Source organism: Leptidea sinapis, chromosome 2 (genome assembly GCF_905404315.1).
Source record: "Leptidea sinapis chromosome 2, ilLepSina1.1, whole genome shotgun sequence".
NCBI classification, from domain to species: domain Eukaryota; kingdom Metazoa; phylum Arthropoda; class Insecta; order Lepidoptera; family Pieridae; genus Leptidea; species Leptidea sinapis.
The window spans coordinates 3,840,489-3,860,442 of NC_066266.1; the positions used below are offsets into that span (position 1 = coordinate 3,840,489).

General features: G+C 34.0%; 1 protein-coding gene across 2 annotated transcripts; it reads right to left on the reverse strand.

The window, feature by feature from the left end:
• Positions 1-28: 28 nt before the first annotated feature.
• Positions 29-18,521, reverse strand: LOC126976696 (thioredoxin-2). 2 transcript variants are annotated; one of them, XM_050825205.1, is made up of 3 exons: positions 18,353-18,521; positions 2,839-3,016; positions 29-858 (listed from the first exon to the last, which is right to left on the reverse strand). In XM_050825205.1, exons 2-3 carry the CDS (start codon positions 3,007-3,009, stop codon positions 709-711), a joined length of 321 nt encoding a protein of 106 aa, XP_050681162.1. In that variant the 5' UTR covers positions 3,010-3,016; positions 18,353-18,521; the 3' UTR covers positions 29-708. The 2 variants fall into 2 exon arrangements, with proteins under 2 accessions (XP_050681162.1, XP_050681170.1); XM_050825213.1 differs by lacking the exon at positions 18,353-18,521 and adding an exon at positions 9,716-9,875.
• Positions 18,522-19,954: the final 1,433 nt, after the last annotated feature.

Below are 19,954 nucleotides of genomic sequence, written 5' to 3' on the forward strand. Positions count from 1 at the left end.
GAAGGAAACAAAAATTAAAACAATAATATACATTTCATAATATTTATTAAGTAACATTTAACGCAATGAAAATAACACGAGACCAGCCTCAATATTATGTGCACTGTTCGCTATTGTATACAATCGATATCACACATTGGCGTGAAGTGATCACTTCTACCTGGCCACTTCACTTCAATCCTAAAAAGCAAGGTCTTTAAAAGCTTCCACAAATAAATGCTTAACAAAATATAAACCTTTCAAAGGTCTGTTTTCAATGAAACTACAATTCGAAACAAGCCAACATTTAAATAGTTTAAACTTTATATCTACTTGTATTCATTCATACGAAGAAAAACTAATAAAAATCGCTGTAATGCTAATATTGTTTGTTCAAGTGCAAAACTTAATACTTATTTTAGTGATGTAAGCACTGGGGGAAACGCACATAATCAAATGAAGCAACGCCGTTTCATAAGAGTTATTCTAGAAAGGAGGTTTTACTATCTGCATTTAAATTACAAGTTATGAAAGATTGGTTATAGAAGAGTAGTAAATAAATATAATGACAATTCAAACAAATAAACAAAACTTATTTTGGCCTAAAACTTTTTAAATAAAAATTTGTATTAAAAACTTGGGGCACTGCCTCATAGGTTTGCATGCGTTACGCGGGACAACGAAGAATTTAAAAAGCGTCCCATAAGTTATTTGTCGTGGTTAATGGAGTTACTTATGCTTCAGAATAGTGTTTCTGAGTTTGTCGACGTTCGCGCCCGAGAACTCCTCGAGCTTCTTCGTGTTCTTGACGAAGACGAATGTGGGCATCGAAGTGATCTCGTACTCTGACGTAATGTCTTCGCACTCGTCGACGTCGATCTGGAAATAAACAGAGCGATGCTTATTTGTTTGTAGACCTGTCTCACTCCCGTGTAGGAATCGAGATCGTAAGTATGTGCGGCGGCCTCTACAGAGTATGCCAGCCAGTAGGGACTCAAGAGCGAGCAATGACGCACGCACGAGTTCTGTTCACCTACTTCACCGTCCGACTAATTTAAAGTGATTATTATTATGATAAAAAGCAATTCAATGTATAGTTATTAATTTGTTACGATTTTATTATATTTGTAGAAAATTTATTGAATTTGGCATAATAATCCAAATATTTTGAGTTGTCTTTGTTGGGTTTGTTTTTACAACCACTTCGACACGTATTTCGCCGATACACGAGGAACCATCAGGATATGATGACTCACCGAGCTCGTTCCAGGGAACGAGAGTGAATTGTATAAGCTGAACACCGCCCTTATGTAAAACCCCATAGCATGAATTGGCGCGCTGTGATTGGCCGGCTGCTGTGACGTAAGACATATTACTCAGAATAAATACGTAACAATGGCGAAGAGATCAAATTTGTTTGTTCACTATCATTCCATATTAAAAAGAAAGTAATTATAAACTTTGGATACTGAAAAACAGAGTGTTTCATTCGCTTTTTGAGTTCTTTTTTAAATTAAATAAACAATTATTAGAATTAAGCAAACATAAAAACAGATAGAACACAAATACCTGCTTTTTTCTTCTTATCATTCGAGCACAGTTGAAGTTGAGCGTTATCGAGATTATGGCGTTATAAATTTTTTGATAACAAAAAATACTCATTATAAATATTTAATACTTATCATATTATGACGACCCAAATAGCCCATATGAGGCTCAGTTCTTTGTATGGGATGGCGGATAGATGGGCCCCACAGGGTAGGAAGCAGGGCTGCTTAGCTCGAATAACCTCTTTGAGGTTCTTTATGATTTTCATATTAACTCAAGTAATTCGATACGTTTGTGTATCCTTCATATAGGTTGTATAATACTATTCATAATGCTCTAAACTAATACAAATTAATTAAAAAAAAAATGACATTAAAAGTCCTTCGTACCTTAGATATAATTCCCGTACCGTTTCAGTTATATATATATATCTACTACCGTGTAAAAATGTATCTTCTATAAACTTAACTATTCAAAAAAAAATTGTGTGGGTGAGTAGCGTTCATGTTAAAATCGAATATACGGTAAGATACGTGACTTTTTAAAGAGGGAGTCAAAAATTATTATTCGTAGATGCGATGTCGACATACACACCCACGCGCGCCTTTCGTGAATCATCGCCAGTATGTATGATGTTCTACTTACTCAGGGCCTTGTGCCCCAAGTACTTTACCTTGGTGAATAATCTGCTATTTTCTTTAAATTATATGCGTACAAATATCCTTCTGTTTGTTAGCATACAATACAAATGGGTGTTATCGATTATAGAACTCTATCAAGTGTCAACAACAAATCAATTATACGCGACCTACTTCGTGTGAGGGTCCCATTATTTCCATCGACACAAATAATGAAAGTGTTTTCTAACAACTCCGATTGCGTGCAAATAAAACTATTAACTAGAGACTTATATTATACACGGGCTATCCTGCCTAAAACGTGCTCAGGATTCTTGAAAAACCATAAAAATTCTGAGCGGCACTACAATTGCGCTCGTCACCTTGAGAAATTAGATACTAGTTTCATTTTGAGCAGTAATTACACTAAATACGGCGCCCTTCAGACTGAAACACATTACTGCTTCACGGCAGAAAAGGCACCGTTGTGGTACCCATAATGTAGCCGGCAAAGGTATATTGTTAAGTTATCATTAATGTCGAGAATATTCAGTTACTTTTTAGAGTTTCGCATCCGAATTGTAGGTATATTGATGCGATTACAAATAATGACAATAATCCATCAGAATGAAACTCCTGCTCGACTCGTCCCTTAATGTCATAAAAAAAACTGTTCATGTAGGTATCCACCGACCTTGAGAACGACAATGGAGTCAGCCATCTCGTTGGCGATCTCCTCTAGCTTGGGCCCGATGACCTTGCAGGGTCCGCACCAGGTGGCCATGAAGTCAATCACCACCAGCTTATCTCCAGCCTCGTTCAGCCTGGTCTTCAGGTCATCAGCGTCCTTGATGTGGATTGCCATTTTGTAGCTGTGGACAAATACATTAAATTATATATACATATCCAAAGTAATACACAGACACTCGGAACTCGCTAGAAAGTCCCCTCCTGTTCCCTTTTCAGCCCCTCGCGCCCGTCGTGTAGCGTCAGTACGGTTTGCAGATTCATTAACGTTAGGCACATGTCGTGATATTTTCGAGCTATCACTGCTTTGTTTTAAAAGAGTTCAATTTAAGTTTTGTTGTTAACAGTTCTGTAGTGTCTGTTGTTCTGTGTGGCTATAATAGTACTTGCTAGAAAAATAAATACTTTTTTTTTACTTAACTCAGATTTATGATTTACATTGATTTTTCATCATTATAATAATAATGAGCATCACATCACAACACCTTTACATCAATCTATAATACAGACAAAATAAATCGTTGTTAATTTATTAAAATCCAAATGATGCTTGTTTTGCACACCGTAACAAATCACCGACGTCACGTCGAAAGATAATTTAAGCGGGTAGTATAACTTAATTTTTGATAATAGACTATTACGTAATAATTTCTAAATATAGAATGTGATATAGTCGTCCGGCGCCATACTTATTTCGGTCAATAGTAATAAACATGATTTGAGAGTCGAACTGCGTGACAAAGCTAGCTAGCTGTTTTTCGCCCCAATATGTATAGTTTCATAGTTTGTACATTTCATCCAAAACGTTAAGAACTGTTGTACGCAAAATATAGACAGAAATATACCTGATACCCGTGACTTCTTCCGCATATATAAAGGGATTTTAAGAATAATAAGCAAGTTTGGAAGTGATGATAATCTCGTGTCCAGACCTGGTTCCCGTTTTCGCCCCTTTCCCAATATATTATATGAATCGTATTTCGAGGAAGATTTCTATGGCAAACTAAACCTACTATTGGAATAGTTATAGCTCATCGACATGAAATTTAAATTTTTCTCAAAATCCGCGGGAATCATGAATTTTTCCGGGATGAAATGTAGCCTATGTCCTTTCCCAAGCTCTATTCTATCGCTGAAATAAAATTTCATCGAAATCGTTTCAGTAGCTCCGGCGTGAAAGCGTAACAAAGAAACTTACATTCAAATTTATAATATTAGCAGGGATGTAAAAGAATCGCTTATTAAACAAAGTTTTAAAATAAGTACTCTAGCCACTAAAACGAACACAATAAAATGTTTATTATCGTGAAGGTACTTATGTGCGACCTTCTGAAAACCGGACTGGCCGCTCGGTACAAGTCAACAATATACTTATATGTAATAAGATGTATAGATATACGATTCGTAACTTAACACCTGCTTTATAACAATGTAGTTTATTTTCTATAGCTTTAATAGTGATTTTCATTATTATAACACTAGAAATAAGGGATTACTTGTAACTAATTCTAGTAAGCTTCATACGATACATAATAGCTTTAAGGGTAAAAATGTATACACAGTTGACTGATCATTATCTATAAATAAATTTAAATGTTTTATTAAAAAATGGCTTTTATCGTGAATCCTACTACTTCACAGTTGAATATCACAGCCTGGGACTAGATTATGATTATTTTATAGCAATAGCAATGGCAGTACAATATTGTATATTTGATTAAAAAGAGCGCAAAAAATGAATGCTGGAAGAGTTTCTTGCGCCGCAGTTTCCGAAGCGGTAGCAGTGTCTCGTATATTAGAAATGACATCAAAAGAATTGTAAAGGAGTCAATCAAAATAGATGCCTTTTATTATTAAGAGGAGGACTAACGAGCATATGGTGATGGTATGTGACCAGAGGAATCACAAAAACTTTGGCGAACTTATGAACCGTCGATTAAACGACATAGAATTGGAAAACATATTTATACGTGGCGGGCAAGGATAAAACCGTGGGTAGTTAGAAATTTTAAGATATTATGATAAGTTAAGGGGCAATAAATACCCTACAATTCTTAGTTAGTTATTTGTTAGAGGATAAACGGGTCACCCACATTATCTTACAATACCAGAGGAATCACTGGAGCGTTATCCGTTTTCATAACTAGTTCTTGGGTGACTGGGCTATGCTCGTAGTTTAACTCCATTAATATTATTAATATAACATCAACACCTAGCTATATCCATTTCTTAATATTGAGTTCCAGATACTATTCAAAATAGGATTTAAAATAACTTATTGAACGTCAAAAACTACCACCCATTCGAAATAGTATGCCTCAGATCTGAGAAGAACGGCGCAAGAAACACAGAGGTTTTTTTAAATAAAAGTATGGATTACAATGTAAAATAGTACTATAAACATTTATAATTAAAAGGCCTGAGGGTGTTCGCTTCATTCCCGTTCAAACGTTTATTAACAATTATTTTAAAATTAAAATGAATGAAATAAGTCTACCTTACGACACGTCTTGAACACCTTCAAAAAAGCTTGTAACCTAACCTGTATCTTAATCTAGCAACTACACTGTGTGGTCAGACTGACCAAAATAAAAACATCTTTTTTTGCCAACCCTACCCTGGCCATAGACGGGTGACGTAATAACACTACCGGAAAACATACATGGGAATAGTTTCGGTAACGTTCTGTGTGAACAACAGTTTTATCTGTGCTAATAGATAATATTGTCGATGTTAAATTACGAGTTGCAGCGTGACAAGCACAAATTATTGTGATAATTGTCATGTTACCTTGAAACTAGGGTTGTCATCTGCCGACTTAAGTAATAATCAATGAGAGATTGAAAAGACCTATTTTGAATAAAAATATTTGAATTTGGTCGTCAATATGTACTCAGTTGTTTTGTACTGTAAAATAGCAGAATGATTATAATATAATATTAAAGTATTCAAAAACCCTGCCTAAAATAAATTAATGTATAATACTTAGTTTATCGATGTGGGAGCCCTATAACTGTTGCGGGGAGTAAGAGTGTGGCTCAAGGATCTAGGCGATTTATGACTAAGATTGTGAATTGAACGAAACTAATTAACGATTTGCTATTATCGTGAGATACTTATTTACCATTTTTTTTTCATTCGTTTGGTAATAGTAACTGACAATTTTTTTGGTAATAAAGGTTTATAAATATACATAAATTATATGGTAATTGCATTCTGAATTACACGAAAGTAGTACACTAGTAATTCATTATATGGTCTAACGCTGTGCATACCTTTAAGTTATATATTTTTTTAAGATAATAAGGGAGACGAGCAGGACGTTCAGCTGATGGTAATTGATACGCCCTGCCCATTACAATGCAGTGCCGCTCAGGATTCTTGAAAAATTCGAAAATTCTGAGCGGCAATACAATTGCGCTCGTCACCATGAGACATAAGATTTCAAGTCTCATTTGCCCATTAATTTCACTAACTGCGGCGCCCTTCAGAACGAAACACAGTAATGTTTACACATTACTGTTTCACGGCGGAACTAGGCGCCATTGTGGTACCCATAATCTAGCCGGTGCAAACGAGCATCCCACTGGTATATTTATGTCGTTGGTATATTACAAATTTAGTATGAGACGTGGAGCGTTCTGGTTGTTTTTTTTTTTCATTCGCAATTTGCAACACAATAACAGTAAACATTAGAGCGTGTATGTATATTTCCATCTGAAATTATTGTTGAAATAGTCGGGAACAAGGTCCGATTAGGTTCTGGCACTCGCCGGCCCCGGTCTTAGCGTACTTTTAATGGGACAGATAAATGGACTGATGAAAACGAGAAAGATTAGAAATTCTATTTCGCTTGGCGCAAGGCTGAGAAAAATTCGCTGAGCTGACGGCTAACCTCCTGTTGTGGAGAGGCACAAGGTAAAGAAGTGAACAAAGGCCGATTCGCTTAGATATATAGCATTTAGTTGATTACAGTAATGTACTAACTACAAAATAGTTGCCATACAAGAAACAGATCAATCAGAGGTGGCCTCATAAACTACCGACTTACGACCGTTTTAACAACGTATCTCTAGTTACGGATACATTTCTGTCACCGTTTAATGACAAGATCTTATCTATCCATAGTTATATCCAATATAGTTATAGTCCAATGCTTTATGTCGATAGGTTATTGAAATAAAATTGTCAAAATATCACTATAGTGTACCCGCGACATTACAATGTCACTAAAACCAGGCCGTTAAATTTGTAAATGTAAGAAATGAAGTCGATTGACAATCTACCGTTTTATTATAATATATATCACTAGTGAAATTATTGTAATGTCACGGCTTAATGACGACAATATACCCGCGACATGTACATCTATATATATAAAAATGAATTGCTGTTCGTTAGTCTCGCTAAAACTCGAGAAAGGCTCTACCAATTTGGCTAATTTTGGTCTTGAATTATTTGTCCAGTCCAGGGTAGGTTTAAAAGGTAAATAAATATGAAAATGCTCGGAATTAAATAAAACCAACAATTTTGTTTTTCCTTTGATGTGTCCCCCGTCGTTCAGAAATCAAATTGAAATAATAGTTTAAAATGAATAACTAATTAGAATTTTTATATCTTTCCAACTTTCACAGCAGGTGAAATATAAACATAATTTTAGCTCAAATAAAATTTGAAATCAAAATTTTTATGAACGATAAATCTTAAGTTTTGTTAAAAAATAAAGATTTTTATTAGTACTACGTTCTTAGTCATGTGTGTGTACACGGACGAAGTCACGAGTATCAGCTTGTAATATATATAAATAACTCTTAGATAATTTATACGTCTAGATAAAAACAGACCAGGTTTATTACGCGTGACAACCTCCGTCCTACACTTGCCATTTGAATGACACTTTGTGTTAGTGTGCGTGTATTACTCAAAATAGAGATAAATTCTAAACTATCTAGACGTATCAAAGATGTAACAATGATAAATTAAAATTATAAGTAGTCAGTGCATTAAAAGGGATAATGTTTTTGACTCCTGCGATTGTGAATCTGTATGGCGAAGCCAAGAAGAGAAGTCTTCAATACACTCAAATAGGGTAATTTGTCTACAGAACCATACATATGTTTCAAATTACACCTACGAGAAAAATAAAAACGAATTAATTGTAATTTAAGGAAAAATTTTACAAAGGCAGAGAGTTTACAAAGTAATGCCGTGATGCCATTTCAAAATATTAATTAACAATTTGTTATTTTTTACGACGTAATATCCCTCACATTTGAGATTCCGTCTGAGCGCTCATACCAACTGAGCCAACCGTTGGAGTGACGCATGGATCGAAGATTTTAGTATATTTTTTTCAACTCTCAGGTTGTGGCTCCATATACAGGATCGATAGGTCGCGGGTCGGAGTCCCACATCGTTAAATTAAATTTGTATAAAATATTACTTATTATCTCGTTCGCATATAAATTGCAACTGAACAGCATCATTTCAATCGACATATTGAAGACGCGAACAAAAAATTCAACATTTTTATACAGCAACATTTACTGGCCGCATATTTGGACGAATATATGGCGGAGTTGCGTCCCAGGGACATCATACACATAAGCATTCCTCGAGAATGATATAAAACCGGTTATAGACAACATATTCGCACCAACACTATTACCGGCCCTTGCAGTAAAATAAATGTATGTAATTTACGAGTATACAGGGTGTAATCGTTAAGTGACCAGGCGATTATTCGTTAACTATTAGAGATATCAAAAATATTAAAACTGATATCGAAAGTACCTTATCTAATCAGTATAATGCACTGATCTGTATAAATACCACTGGACAGGCTATTCCATATGTCTGACAGCAATTTTTTGTGCCTATCTGCAGCGCCACTCGCGAGTGTCCAGAGAACTAATTTTGACGTATAATACAAATGGCTGCGAAGGAACGTACAATACTCTGAAGTATTTTTGCATTTTGAATTTATTTCGTTCGTTTTCCTTAAAGGATAATAATTTAATGTTATGCTATCCATTTTTTTCATTATTATTGATTAATTGTAATTCATATTATTTCTGCTACGAAATAACATGTACGAATTCTCTATGAAACGCCTTTTGATTGGCTAATATTTTCCGAATATTTACCATTGTAATTTATATTTTTTTCTACACTATAAGAAAGTAGAGATTTTGACGAAAAGAATACAGAACATGCTTTTAAAAAAAACTGATATTTTCACGGGTGAATTGTTGATTGAAAAATAAGGGTTTCTTTTTCGATATTTGAGTCAAAGTAAGGAGAAATAATAAATATTTCAATTCTAATAAATTAGTGTATTTGGGACATAAAAAGGTAAATTGTATCATTTTGAAAGGCATCAGCACTGGTCTACAAATACTCCTGAGATTTGTAGAAATAGTTAAGTATTTCTTATTTTAAAAGATTATTAATTATTTTACTGATTAGGTAACGTACTTACGATAACAGTTTTTTTATGACAATAAGTGATGAGACGAGTGGGACGTTCAGCTGATGGTAATTGATACACCCTGCCCATTACAATGCAGTGCTGCTCAGGATTCTTGAAAAACTCAAAAATTCTGAGCGAACTAAAAAGTATCAAATAAAACAGAAGCCTAGTATAGAAATATGACAGCAATAAGCGAAAAAAAAATAAAAAAAAAAGTCAAACAATTCGTTAAGATTAGTTCGTTTTTAAAGAGGAAATTGGCGAGTACGAAGCCCTTGTTTTATTCGGATCTGCAGTTATAGTCCTTATTATTTACATCTATATATAAAGGACTCAGGTGATGTTAACTTACCTAGGATTGTAATAAATAAATCAGTCTTAAAAACACTTATATAAATTAAATTAACACAATACACACGTCTACTCCGCACGGTGTCTCGATCAAAACTGTGAAGCGTGAATTGATTACTGAACGAGTACCTAGTCAATGTTCCAACTTCTAAATTCAAAAGTTGATAGCTCCGAATTGCGTCATCCGTTGCAAGAGCAATGATTGGCGATGAATGTTGATGACAAATTGTTGTTTAGTCATTGGTACTGGGAATTTGTAATTTGTATCAAGCTTAAACGGTTTTATCACGTTTTCCTTTTGCATAAATTAATATAGTAGGTATTTAGAAGGGTTAATAATCAATATATTTTTTTATGGAATACAAGTGGCCACGAGATGGTAAGACAAGAAGACTTTATAACTTGCGTTACTTCATACCGCATAGTGATGTGCTATAGGTCATTAAGAGACCCCGCAAACTGCAGACTTTTGATCGGCCGATAGTTTGGTTGGTTTCTTAATCAGTATGAAGATGTATGAGAGTGCGCACATTATAACGATTCGGTATTGGCCGACAAAAAAGATTGATGGCCTACACGATTGCGTTCAAACTGAATCGTCAGCAAACTATCGGCCGACTGAGAAATCAGTACAGCGCTCTTCTAGGCGCGCACACCACCGATTGTTTAGTCGGCCAGACTCATCAATAGCCGATTTAAAACTAATAACGAATCGTCCCTAAAACTGTCGACCGATAGTTGTCTAGTGTGCGCACTCATCACAGACCCAGTTGGGTGTGTGATGCACACAGTTTAGTCGGGCCATTGTGCGCACTTAACAGCCGAACTCAACCAAACTATCGGCCGATCGAAAGTCTGCAGTTTGCGGGGGTCTCTTAACATTTAGGGTTGTACGTTTCTTTATATGGGGAAATGTATCGAGTCGAGCAAGACTTTCAGCTGATGGTACGTGATACGCCCTGGCAGTGCCGCTCAGAATTATTGATTAAACGCAAAATTTTACGGGGTATCGCAATAATTGCGCTCGTCACTATGAGTAATAAGATGTTAGAAGGTAACATTAGGTGAAGCCTTTTATAGATTTAAGAATTTTAGAACATACCAACAGACAAACATTAGTAAGATACAGACTTAAAATTGTTGGTAAAGAGTCATTGCAAGTCGACAAAATCATATTTTTTCAAAACGGTTTTTTTTCTACCATTAATAATATTATAATCGTTTTACGGAATTATAATACAGTTTAAAATAATATATCAAAATACCAGACCTGTGTCAGAACTCAGGAGATCACTTGATAATAAGAAATAGAAAAAAAGAATTTCTTAGATCATTTATACGTCTAAATAGACGAATGTGAAAACGTCGAAAAAATTTAGTGAGTGAACCTCTATATTGAGCAACGCACGCACACTAGTGACATACAAATCGCGAGTGTAAGACAGTTTGTCACGCACACTAAAGTAATAAACCTGGTCTGTTTTCATCGGTTGTCTAACAGCAAGAGACTGTATCTAGAGGTATAAACTATCTAAGGTTTTAGTAAATAACAACAAAAACATTACTTCAAACTTTTTTTTTACCAAAAAAAAAACTATATTATTCGTGTTTCGGTCTTTTAATTATATTTAAAAATAATATATCAAATTACCAAACAAGTGTCAGGAGTTCGCATAATGAGAAAACAAAATATAGGGCATTTTATCAATGTATGCCCATAATTACTTACACACATATTTATGACCGTTTTTTTTTAGATAAAAAAAAATAATATACTCACATAGAACTAAGAGTAGTTCTATGTGAGTATATTACTATACCATGGTACTACGGTACTCGCAGTACTTTGATCACGTGATCAGACAAAACCACTCGAGAGCCTAACGTTTTATTAACAATACCTACAGTTTAATCCCAAATAATTTTAATTTGATAGTACTCCAACAACAGTTTTTTTTAATGAACTAGAAAACTTTTATACACTCATTTGAATGCTGCGTCAAAAAATGCGGCTGACAGTATACGCGACTGCGTTCCGTTTTAAATAGTAACCAGTATAACTGGCTATAAAGGAACGGCTTCACAGTATACAATTTGACGTCACTGTACAAGGGCTGCACTAAAAGTATCGGGAGTCAAGGAAGTGACACAACATTACATACATACAGTCATAATACATAAAGTCATAATAAATCATCGCTCTAGAATTTTCTCGAGTCAATTCAATTTTCTCAACGACTAAACAAGTTTGAAAAGATCTTGTGACAAGACCGAGAATCTTTTTTTAAATAAATAAATTGTATTTGCTTTTTAAAACCAAGGAGTTTTCAATTAAAAAGATTTTAATATGACAGGAACAGCGGAAATATTCCATTCCCGATACTTTTTGTGCAGCCCTCGTACAGTGGTTGCAGTGCATATCGGAAAATACCCTATGTATGTATGTACTGATGTTTGGTGTGAGTTGTGACGTTAGAACCACAATAATTATCACCATGACTGGCTCATTGCCATCAGTGACTTATGAATTACCTATTACGCCATATTTTATATACTACCAATTAATTATGAGGCATTTTTTTTGCTATTTACTTCAAAAGTTAGTTCGAGAGCAAGGACAGAATTTAATTCTAACCCTGAGCTACTAATTTGTACTTAACATTATTTGGTAAATAATATCGTAAAAATTCCGTAAAAAACAAACATAAAATAATAAAAAATTTAAAATGGCGCATTTTCAAAAAGAGGATGTAATACGTAATAAGAGACGAGACTGCCAAAGTAAAAATCTAAATTTAGTTTAGTATGAAACATGCAGTCATTTGACATAAGTTTGAAATAGTAGTGATTACAGTACGGCAATTGGCGACAATGTATAATCCGGCTAAGTTTCAAAGCGAACAATTGCTTAAGATGTGGTGGATTTCAGTAATCTCGGATTTTTTTCAAGATTAAAGCCGTCATCTGTCAATCTATCAATGATAGCCCAGTCATATTAGGTAAAAAAAGGGGTCAACCTCGGAATGAAAGATAATAAGCTGCAAATTGGTATGAACCTTTGTTTTGTCATTCTAAATGTTGTCTCAAAAGTCACAATCGTTATCGTGTCCGCGTCTCAAGATATTCAAGGTCAAAGGTCACAAAAATCGGTTTTTCGCGAATATCTGGCTTCCTATCGGTTAAATGAGATTTGCATTTATTATAAAAGTTGTAGGCTATAAAATTCCCTACAACTTTTGTTTAAACTTTTTTTTCATACGACCAACCGTTTTGAAGGTAGAGCGCGAAGTGCACATCGTACAGTCATATACGGCCTAATGCAAGGTCAAGCGTGAGTTATGGTTATCAGTACGTTATAAAGTCAATTATTTACTTGGAAATTATAATTATTAAACAATGCCTATTATTTATGTACTAACTATTAATTATTTATATTTAATTAAAGTAAGTAACTTGATTATTTATATATAATTATTCATATTTAACTATTTAAGTATAAAATATTTTTAATTCTGGATTATATATTTTAGTTTTATTTTAAGTTAACACGACATTATATATCTTTTCTTTAAAACGCGTAAATTTCTCAATACTTATATACCTGGAAATACTTGTCCCTACCCTATGCCCTTTTCTATTCATTGCCAGGACAGATGTTTACACGCATTCAGTGGCTGTGACACGACTTCTGCGCTATTTAAAAAAGGAAAAAAAACTGTTACTAGAGCATTGGAAAAAATTCCTGATTTAGATAAACTGGTGGAAGTATTTCAACAAGAAAACTGCCCAAAACAAACATTATTAGAAAATGGAGTGCGCATCTTGTTGGCATTATATAATGCTCCAAAATCTGAGGACAACATTGATCATTTCCGCTACACGCAATTCATCAAATTTACAAAACTAAATAAACCTGTACAACTGTCAACACTTCCACCAACAAGTGTAGCAGCTCATCAACACATAAAACGTGTCTACTACCAGATTCAAACGTGGTTAGGGAAGGACTTAGAACCTCAAGAATGGGGCTGGATGCTTGAAAATGAAATCCTGGAGCCCATACGAACGTTATTACCTCCAGCACCAGCCGAACTACTAAACGTAATATTTTGCAATTGCAAAAATGGTTGTGGTTCCCGCTGTGGATGCAGAAAATCAGGGCTACAATGTTCTTTAGCTTGCGGCCAGTGCAACGGACAAGCTTGCCTCAACGCTTCACTGTATCCAAGTAATCCCGATGAAGAAAATACATATGATCCCGATATTCTGGAAGGTTTGGAGATGAACATGACAGATAATGAGGATGATGACAATGAATCGAACATTTTTGAGCGACAAGAAGAAGAAGAAGACGAAGAAGAAGAAGATAATTAGCTTCCATTTCCAATTTCATTACAATTAAAATCAACAAAGATACTTTTGATATTTGAACTCACATTTTGATAAATGTATATTATGCCGTATTTAATAATAAATAAAAATATGTGTAAAATATATACTCTTACTATCATTTTAACTTAAAATAAAACTAAAATATATAATCCAGAATTAAAAATATTTTATACTTAAATAGTTAAATATGAATAATTATATATAAATAATCAAGTTACTTACTTTAATTAAATATAAATAATTAATAGTTAGTACATAAATAATAGGCATTGTTTAATAATTATAATTTCCAAGTAAATAATTGACTTTATAACGTACTGATAACCATAACTCACGCTTAACCTTGCATTAGGCCGTATATGACTGTACGATGTGCACTTCGCGCTCTACCTTCAAAACGGTTGGTCGTATGCAAAAAAAAGTTTAAACAAAAGTTGTAGGGAATTTTATAGCCTACAACTTTTATAATAAATGCAAATCTCATTTAACCGATAGGAAGCCAGATATTCGCGAAAAACCGATTTTTGTGACCTTTGACCTTGAATATCTTGAGACGCGGACACGATAACGATTGTGACTTTTGAGACAACATTTAGAATGACAAAACAAAGGTTCATACCAATTTGCAGCTTATTATCTTTCATTCCGAGGTGAAAGCCCTAATATGACTGGGCTATGACTGCACATTTCATACAATCGAGTGAATCTCTTTATTCTTAGTGAGTTTTAAGCTAGGTTGCATTTTCACTTTGTCTTGATAATGGTGTCAAAAAATAGTGATTGATCTCATTTGTTTAATAAATCACACTTAGCGGTTTTTAATTACTAGTGTAGACACTATAAATATAATAATAACTAATAAATAAATGAATATTATGACTGTTCATTTTCAGTATAGTCATTTATGATAATTTAATATATGTTCACAAAAATAGTCACCTTTTTGCTCTTAACAGTAATTTTCATTATTATAACACTAGAAATAAGGGATTGCTTGAAACTAATTCTAGTAGGCTTCATAAGATACATAATCTTCATTAGATACATAATAGCTTTAAGGGTATACATTTCTATAATAAAGTCCCAGCCACTGTTCAGGTATTATCTATAACTAAATTTAAATGTTTTATAAAAAAATGGCTCTGTCGTAAATCCTATTACTCCACTGCTGAATACCTAAATGATCGGACAGCCTGGGACTAGATTGTGATTATTTTATAGCGATAGAAATGACTGTACAATATTGTATATTTTTATTGAAAAGAGCGCAGAAAAAGAATGCTGGGAGAGTTTCTTGCGCCGCTTCTTCTCTCTCAGAGCGCCATTTGTTTCCGAAGCGGTACTTGTATCTAGTAGTTATTAGAAATGACATCAAAAAGAATTGTAAAGGAATCCATTTTGAAAAAATAAATGCCTTTCATGCCTTTTAAAACAGCAAAAATACTATACCAGCATCTACAATAAGTATCAAACACATACAAATTAAAATGTCATTGCAAAATAATGTACAAAGTAATAACTAAGCTTATTTTTGTAGCCCTTCCTTTTGATTGCCTCATAGAATGTGTGATAAGTATGTGAGTACTAGCTGACCTGGCAAACGTTGTTTTGCCATATAAATTGTTTGATCTTTTCCTTGCTAGTTGATAAGAGATGGCGCTAGTTGTATTCATTAGTAACAATCACACTTCTTTTATATTTTGTATAATTCACACTATAGTTTTATAAATTATAGCCTATTTGTTATTCTGCTGTGTAAGCTATATTATTGTAAAGTTTCATCAAAATCTATTCAGTAGATTTTGCGTTAAAGAAGTTCAAACATACATCCAGACATACAAACTTTCACATATTTTATAATATTAGTAGGATTCACAGCCGTAATTAATCCATTCTAAGAATTTGCCCTCTTGGTTTTTATTGATTGTTTTTTTTTTTTGAAGTAAAACTTATTTACACGCGACTACGGGTAGCTGGACGACAATGCAATGAAAGTTAGTTACGGCAAGATGACGTCACGTTTCTGTACCATCCCGTAATTGGTTTCTTCATCCATTATTAGGACAGGCAAAGGGTTCGAGCCCATACAGCCATATTCGTTAATATTAAATAACACCTCATATTGGTATGTGGTAATTAATAATCTAAACCTTCAATACTTTATTTTCAATTATTTTATTTGATGAGTGAATATTTTTTAAGTGTGCTAATGAATTATAAATAGAATATAAAATGAAAATAAAATTCAGTCAATTGAATTGAAATAATAATAAAACAGAAAATCTAGAACCTGATATTTTCTAATGAATAATATCATTATAACTCTATATCATCTTTTTTTAAATAAAATCTCACTCTCAATGCCAACTTTGCTCAAAAGATGAGGTGAGGTTATATAGTCAATGTTTCCTAGAATAAAAAAAGCTAGCTCCTAGCTCTTCAGCAATTTGTGAGTGCTTAGTTGGCAACATGGCTTTAATTAATATATATATTTATAATGTATTTATGTATCTGTTAATTATTCCTAAAATTACATAATTATACACATCTTATTGGTAAACCATAGATTAGAATGTTAATTGATCTGTATTGCTAATGTGGTATCTGAAAGTATTGGCACTTCATTTTATTCTTTATGAAAATAAGGGATGAGACAAGCAGGACAATCAGCTGATGGTAATTGATACTCCCTAACTCCATTACAATGCAGTGCCACTCAGGATTCTTGAAAAACCCAAAAATTCTGAGCAACACCACAATTGCGCTTGTCACCTTGAGAAATAAGATGTTAAATCTCACTTGCCCAATAATTTCAATAGCTATGGCGCCCTTCAGGCCGAAACACAGTAATGTTTACACATTACTGCTTCATGGCAAAAGTAGGCGCCATTAAGGTACCCATAATCTAGCCGGCCTCCTGTGCAAAGGAGCCTCCCACTGGTATAATATATCATTAGGCAACTTTGTGTATCAATGCCCCAATATCCAAGTGACCACATGGCTGCCGAATAATGTGTGAACAATTTCAAATTGTCAAAGTTGTGTTACTATTTTTGTTATGATAATAAGGAATGAGACGAGCAGGATGTTCAGCTGATGGCAATTGATACACTCAGGATTCTTGAAAAACCCAAAAATTCTGAACTTGCAGTGCCACAATTGGGGTTGTCACCTTGAGACATAAGATTTTAAGTCCCATTTGCCCAGTAATTTCACTAGCTAGGGCACCTACCCATAATCAAGCCAGTGCAAAGGAGCCTCCCACTGGTATTTAGCTAGTAATTACTACAGAGCTAATTCCAAGTGTGGCTGACTGTTTAAGAGTTGTCAATCAAAAGGTTACAGTAACAATTTTTTCACTTTCCTTATCTATCTTACAATATCTCCATTAGAGATATTCTCGCCTGCGCCCATTTTTGTCTATACAATAGTATATTTTAAGTAAGTCAAAAATAATTTTAAAGGAATCAATCTTGAGAAAATAAATGCCTTTTATGCCATTTAAGTCTAGGGAACACTACACATTTAGTTGTAGGGATGATATGTGTGTAACAGATCAGATATGTCTCAAGATGACGAGCGCAGTTGTAATGCCACTCAGGATTTTTAGGTTTTTCAATAATCCTGAGTGGAACTGCATTGAAGTGTTCAGTGCATATCAATTACCATCAGCTAATGTCCTGCTCGTCTCATCCCTTATTTTATAAAAAAAAGGGACAAAACTCAATGCAGTTTGTTACACCTGTTCTTCTCAGTATGCCACCTTGTACATTTTTGAATGGGTGATAGTTTTTTTTAGCAGTATAGAAATTTTTTTAATGCTTAACTGAAGCAGAAAAATACATTTGAGAAAATTGCCCCTGTTAAGTAAAACCTTGTGATTTACGTGACATAGGTGGACCAATTTAAAACTGATTACTTGTTTAATCTCTAACATTGCAGTATCTAATCTGACCACACCTACTCAAATCTACCCTCTGTGGAAATTGAATAAAAAACACTCTGATATAAAAACTAGTTACAAATCTTATTAATTATTTGAATAGAATTACTAATACCAAAGTAGTGAATATTAATAGTCATACTCAATAGATTATGTTGAAACAAGGTCATTAAAATATGACGCTTCATCATGAGTAGGTATACAAATTAGAATACTATAGGATAAACCAGATAGCAAAACTTAATGATTAATGTAGTCATAATAAATAGAAGTAGTTTATGAATAAAAATAAGATGAACTCACCGATAGCAATGCGACGATTTTCTAGAATCAGAAAGAATTCAGGAACCAGCCCAACACGCGACGCAAGTCGTAAAACCAAGCGGTAGCAAACGTCAACGAAGAAATGACTCACTTTGAAATGACTAATGATTTAATGACCAAAGAATAGCTATTGACAAATGAGAATAGTAAAAACTGAAAAGTCAATTGTCAAGTGTCAATAAAGACATCAAAATTGTCATTAATTTAAATGTCAAACTTCTTCCTGTTCTTCTTAGTGGTTTATTGGCTCCGCGCGCTGAGTGTTTGACCCTAGAATATTAGTGTTAATATTCTAAGGTTTAAGCAATGACGTTGTATACAACGTATGTATACATATTATGGACATATCATTTGCAGTCTGACAGTGGAACGGCAAAAGTGTGCTTAAAGACAATGTAAGCACACTTTTCGCCTTAGTCGTGTGTCAGCTGTGTGTCAATCACCAAGTGTAAGTGAGTCTCAAAAAAGTGCTCAAATAATACGTTAACAAAACAAAATAACGGTGTGACTTATGACAGGTAAGTTTATTCTTTACTTATGGATTGGCAAAAAGTGTAAGTAAGTAGTAAAACGAAAATTTTTTCATTTAATATGGTATAATTATTGACAAGTATTCACATCTCTTTCTCTCCCCCATGTCAGAATGAGACAGATGAATTATGAAAGGACGCTATAAGCACACAGTCAGGATTGAAAACTATAGAGTCGCTCTTTTTTAAAAGGCCCAGTGAACAATGATTAGCAAAATTGTATTTTCTATACGGAAAGTCATTGTCAGTAGGGTCGCTTTTTTAACTTCCCAATAAGAAAATTTAATTTTTTTCAAAATTATGGTTTTACCCCTTTTTTCCATAATCGAGTTATTATCAGATCCCAACGTTATAAGGTCCGTACGTATGTGTGTGTGTCTGTACATAAGTATACACGCAGATTATTATTTTTAACAATCTGCCAAATTTACAATGTGCAAAATTAAACATATTTTTCATTTAACATATTTATTTAATCAAAATAATTAACATAATTATCTATAACGTTGCCGCCATATAATAGGAATCATTTATGACTTTACTATAGAACTGACCAGTAGCCCGTTGGAGCAAGGCCTGGCGAATACTCAGGGTGACGAATGGTTTCCAAATGCAGTTCCTGTAGAGTTAAAACGGTTTCTCGTGCTGTATAAGGTCTCGCGTTATCATGGAGCAACAATGGTAAAGATCGATTCATGAGTCGGGGCTGTTTCACTGTTAGTTTTGCTATCATTGTTCGGAGTTCAGCACAATAGATTTTTGCCGTTATTGCTTGACCAGATTGGAGAACGCTATGGTGAATGACATCGTGTTGAGACCACCTAACAGTTACTATTAGCTTTTTATTGCTAAGCTTTGCTTTAGGACACTGTTGCGGTATTTGACCTGGGGTCAGCCATGGCATTTTTTACGGTTATCGTAAAGAATTCACTTTTCATCGCATGTCACAATTTAATCCAATATTACTTTATTTCTGTATAGATTCAACAAGGCAACACAAGTTTCAACACGCGTTTCTTTCTGCAGATCAGTCAAATCATGAGGCACCCAT

Bases quoted from the DNA above. Each gene is read 5' to 3' on its own strand.
- LOC126976696 (XM_050825205.1), bottom strand. From the start codon at position 3,009: ATGGCAATCCACATCAAGGACGCTGATGACCTGAAGACCAGGCTGAAC. The intron at 859-2,838 runs GTCGGTGGATAC...GTTTATTTCCAG, and splicing joins ACTCCATTGTCGTTCTCAAG to ATCGACGTCGACGAGTGCGA.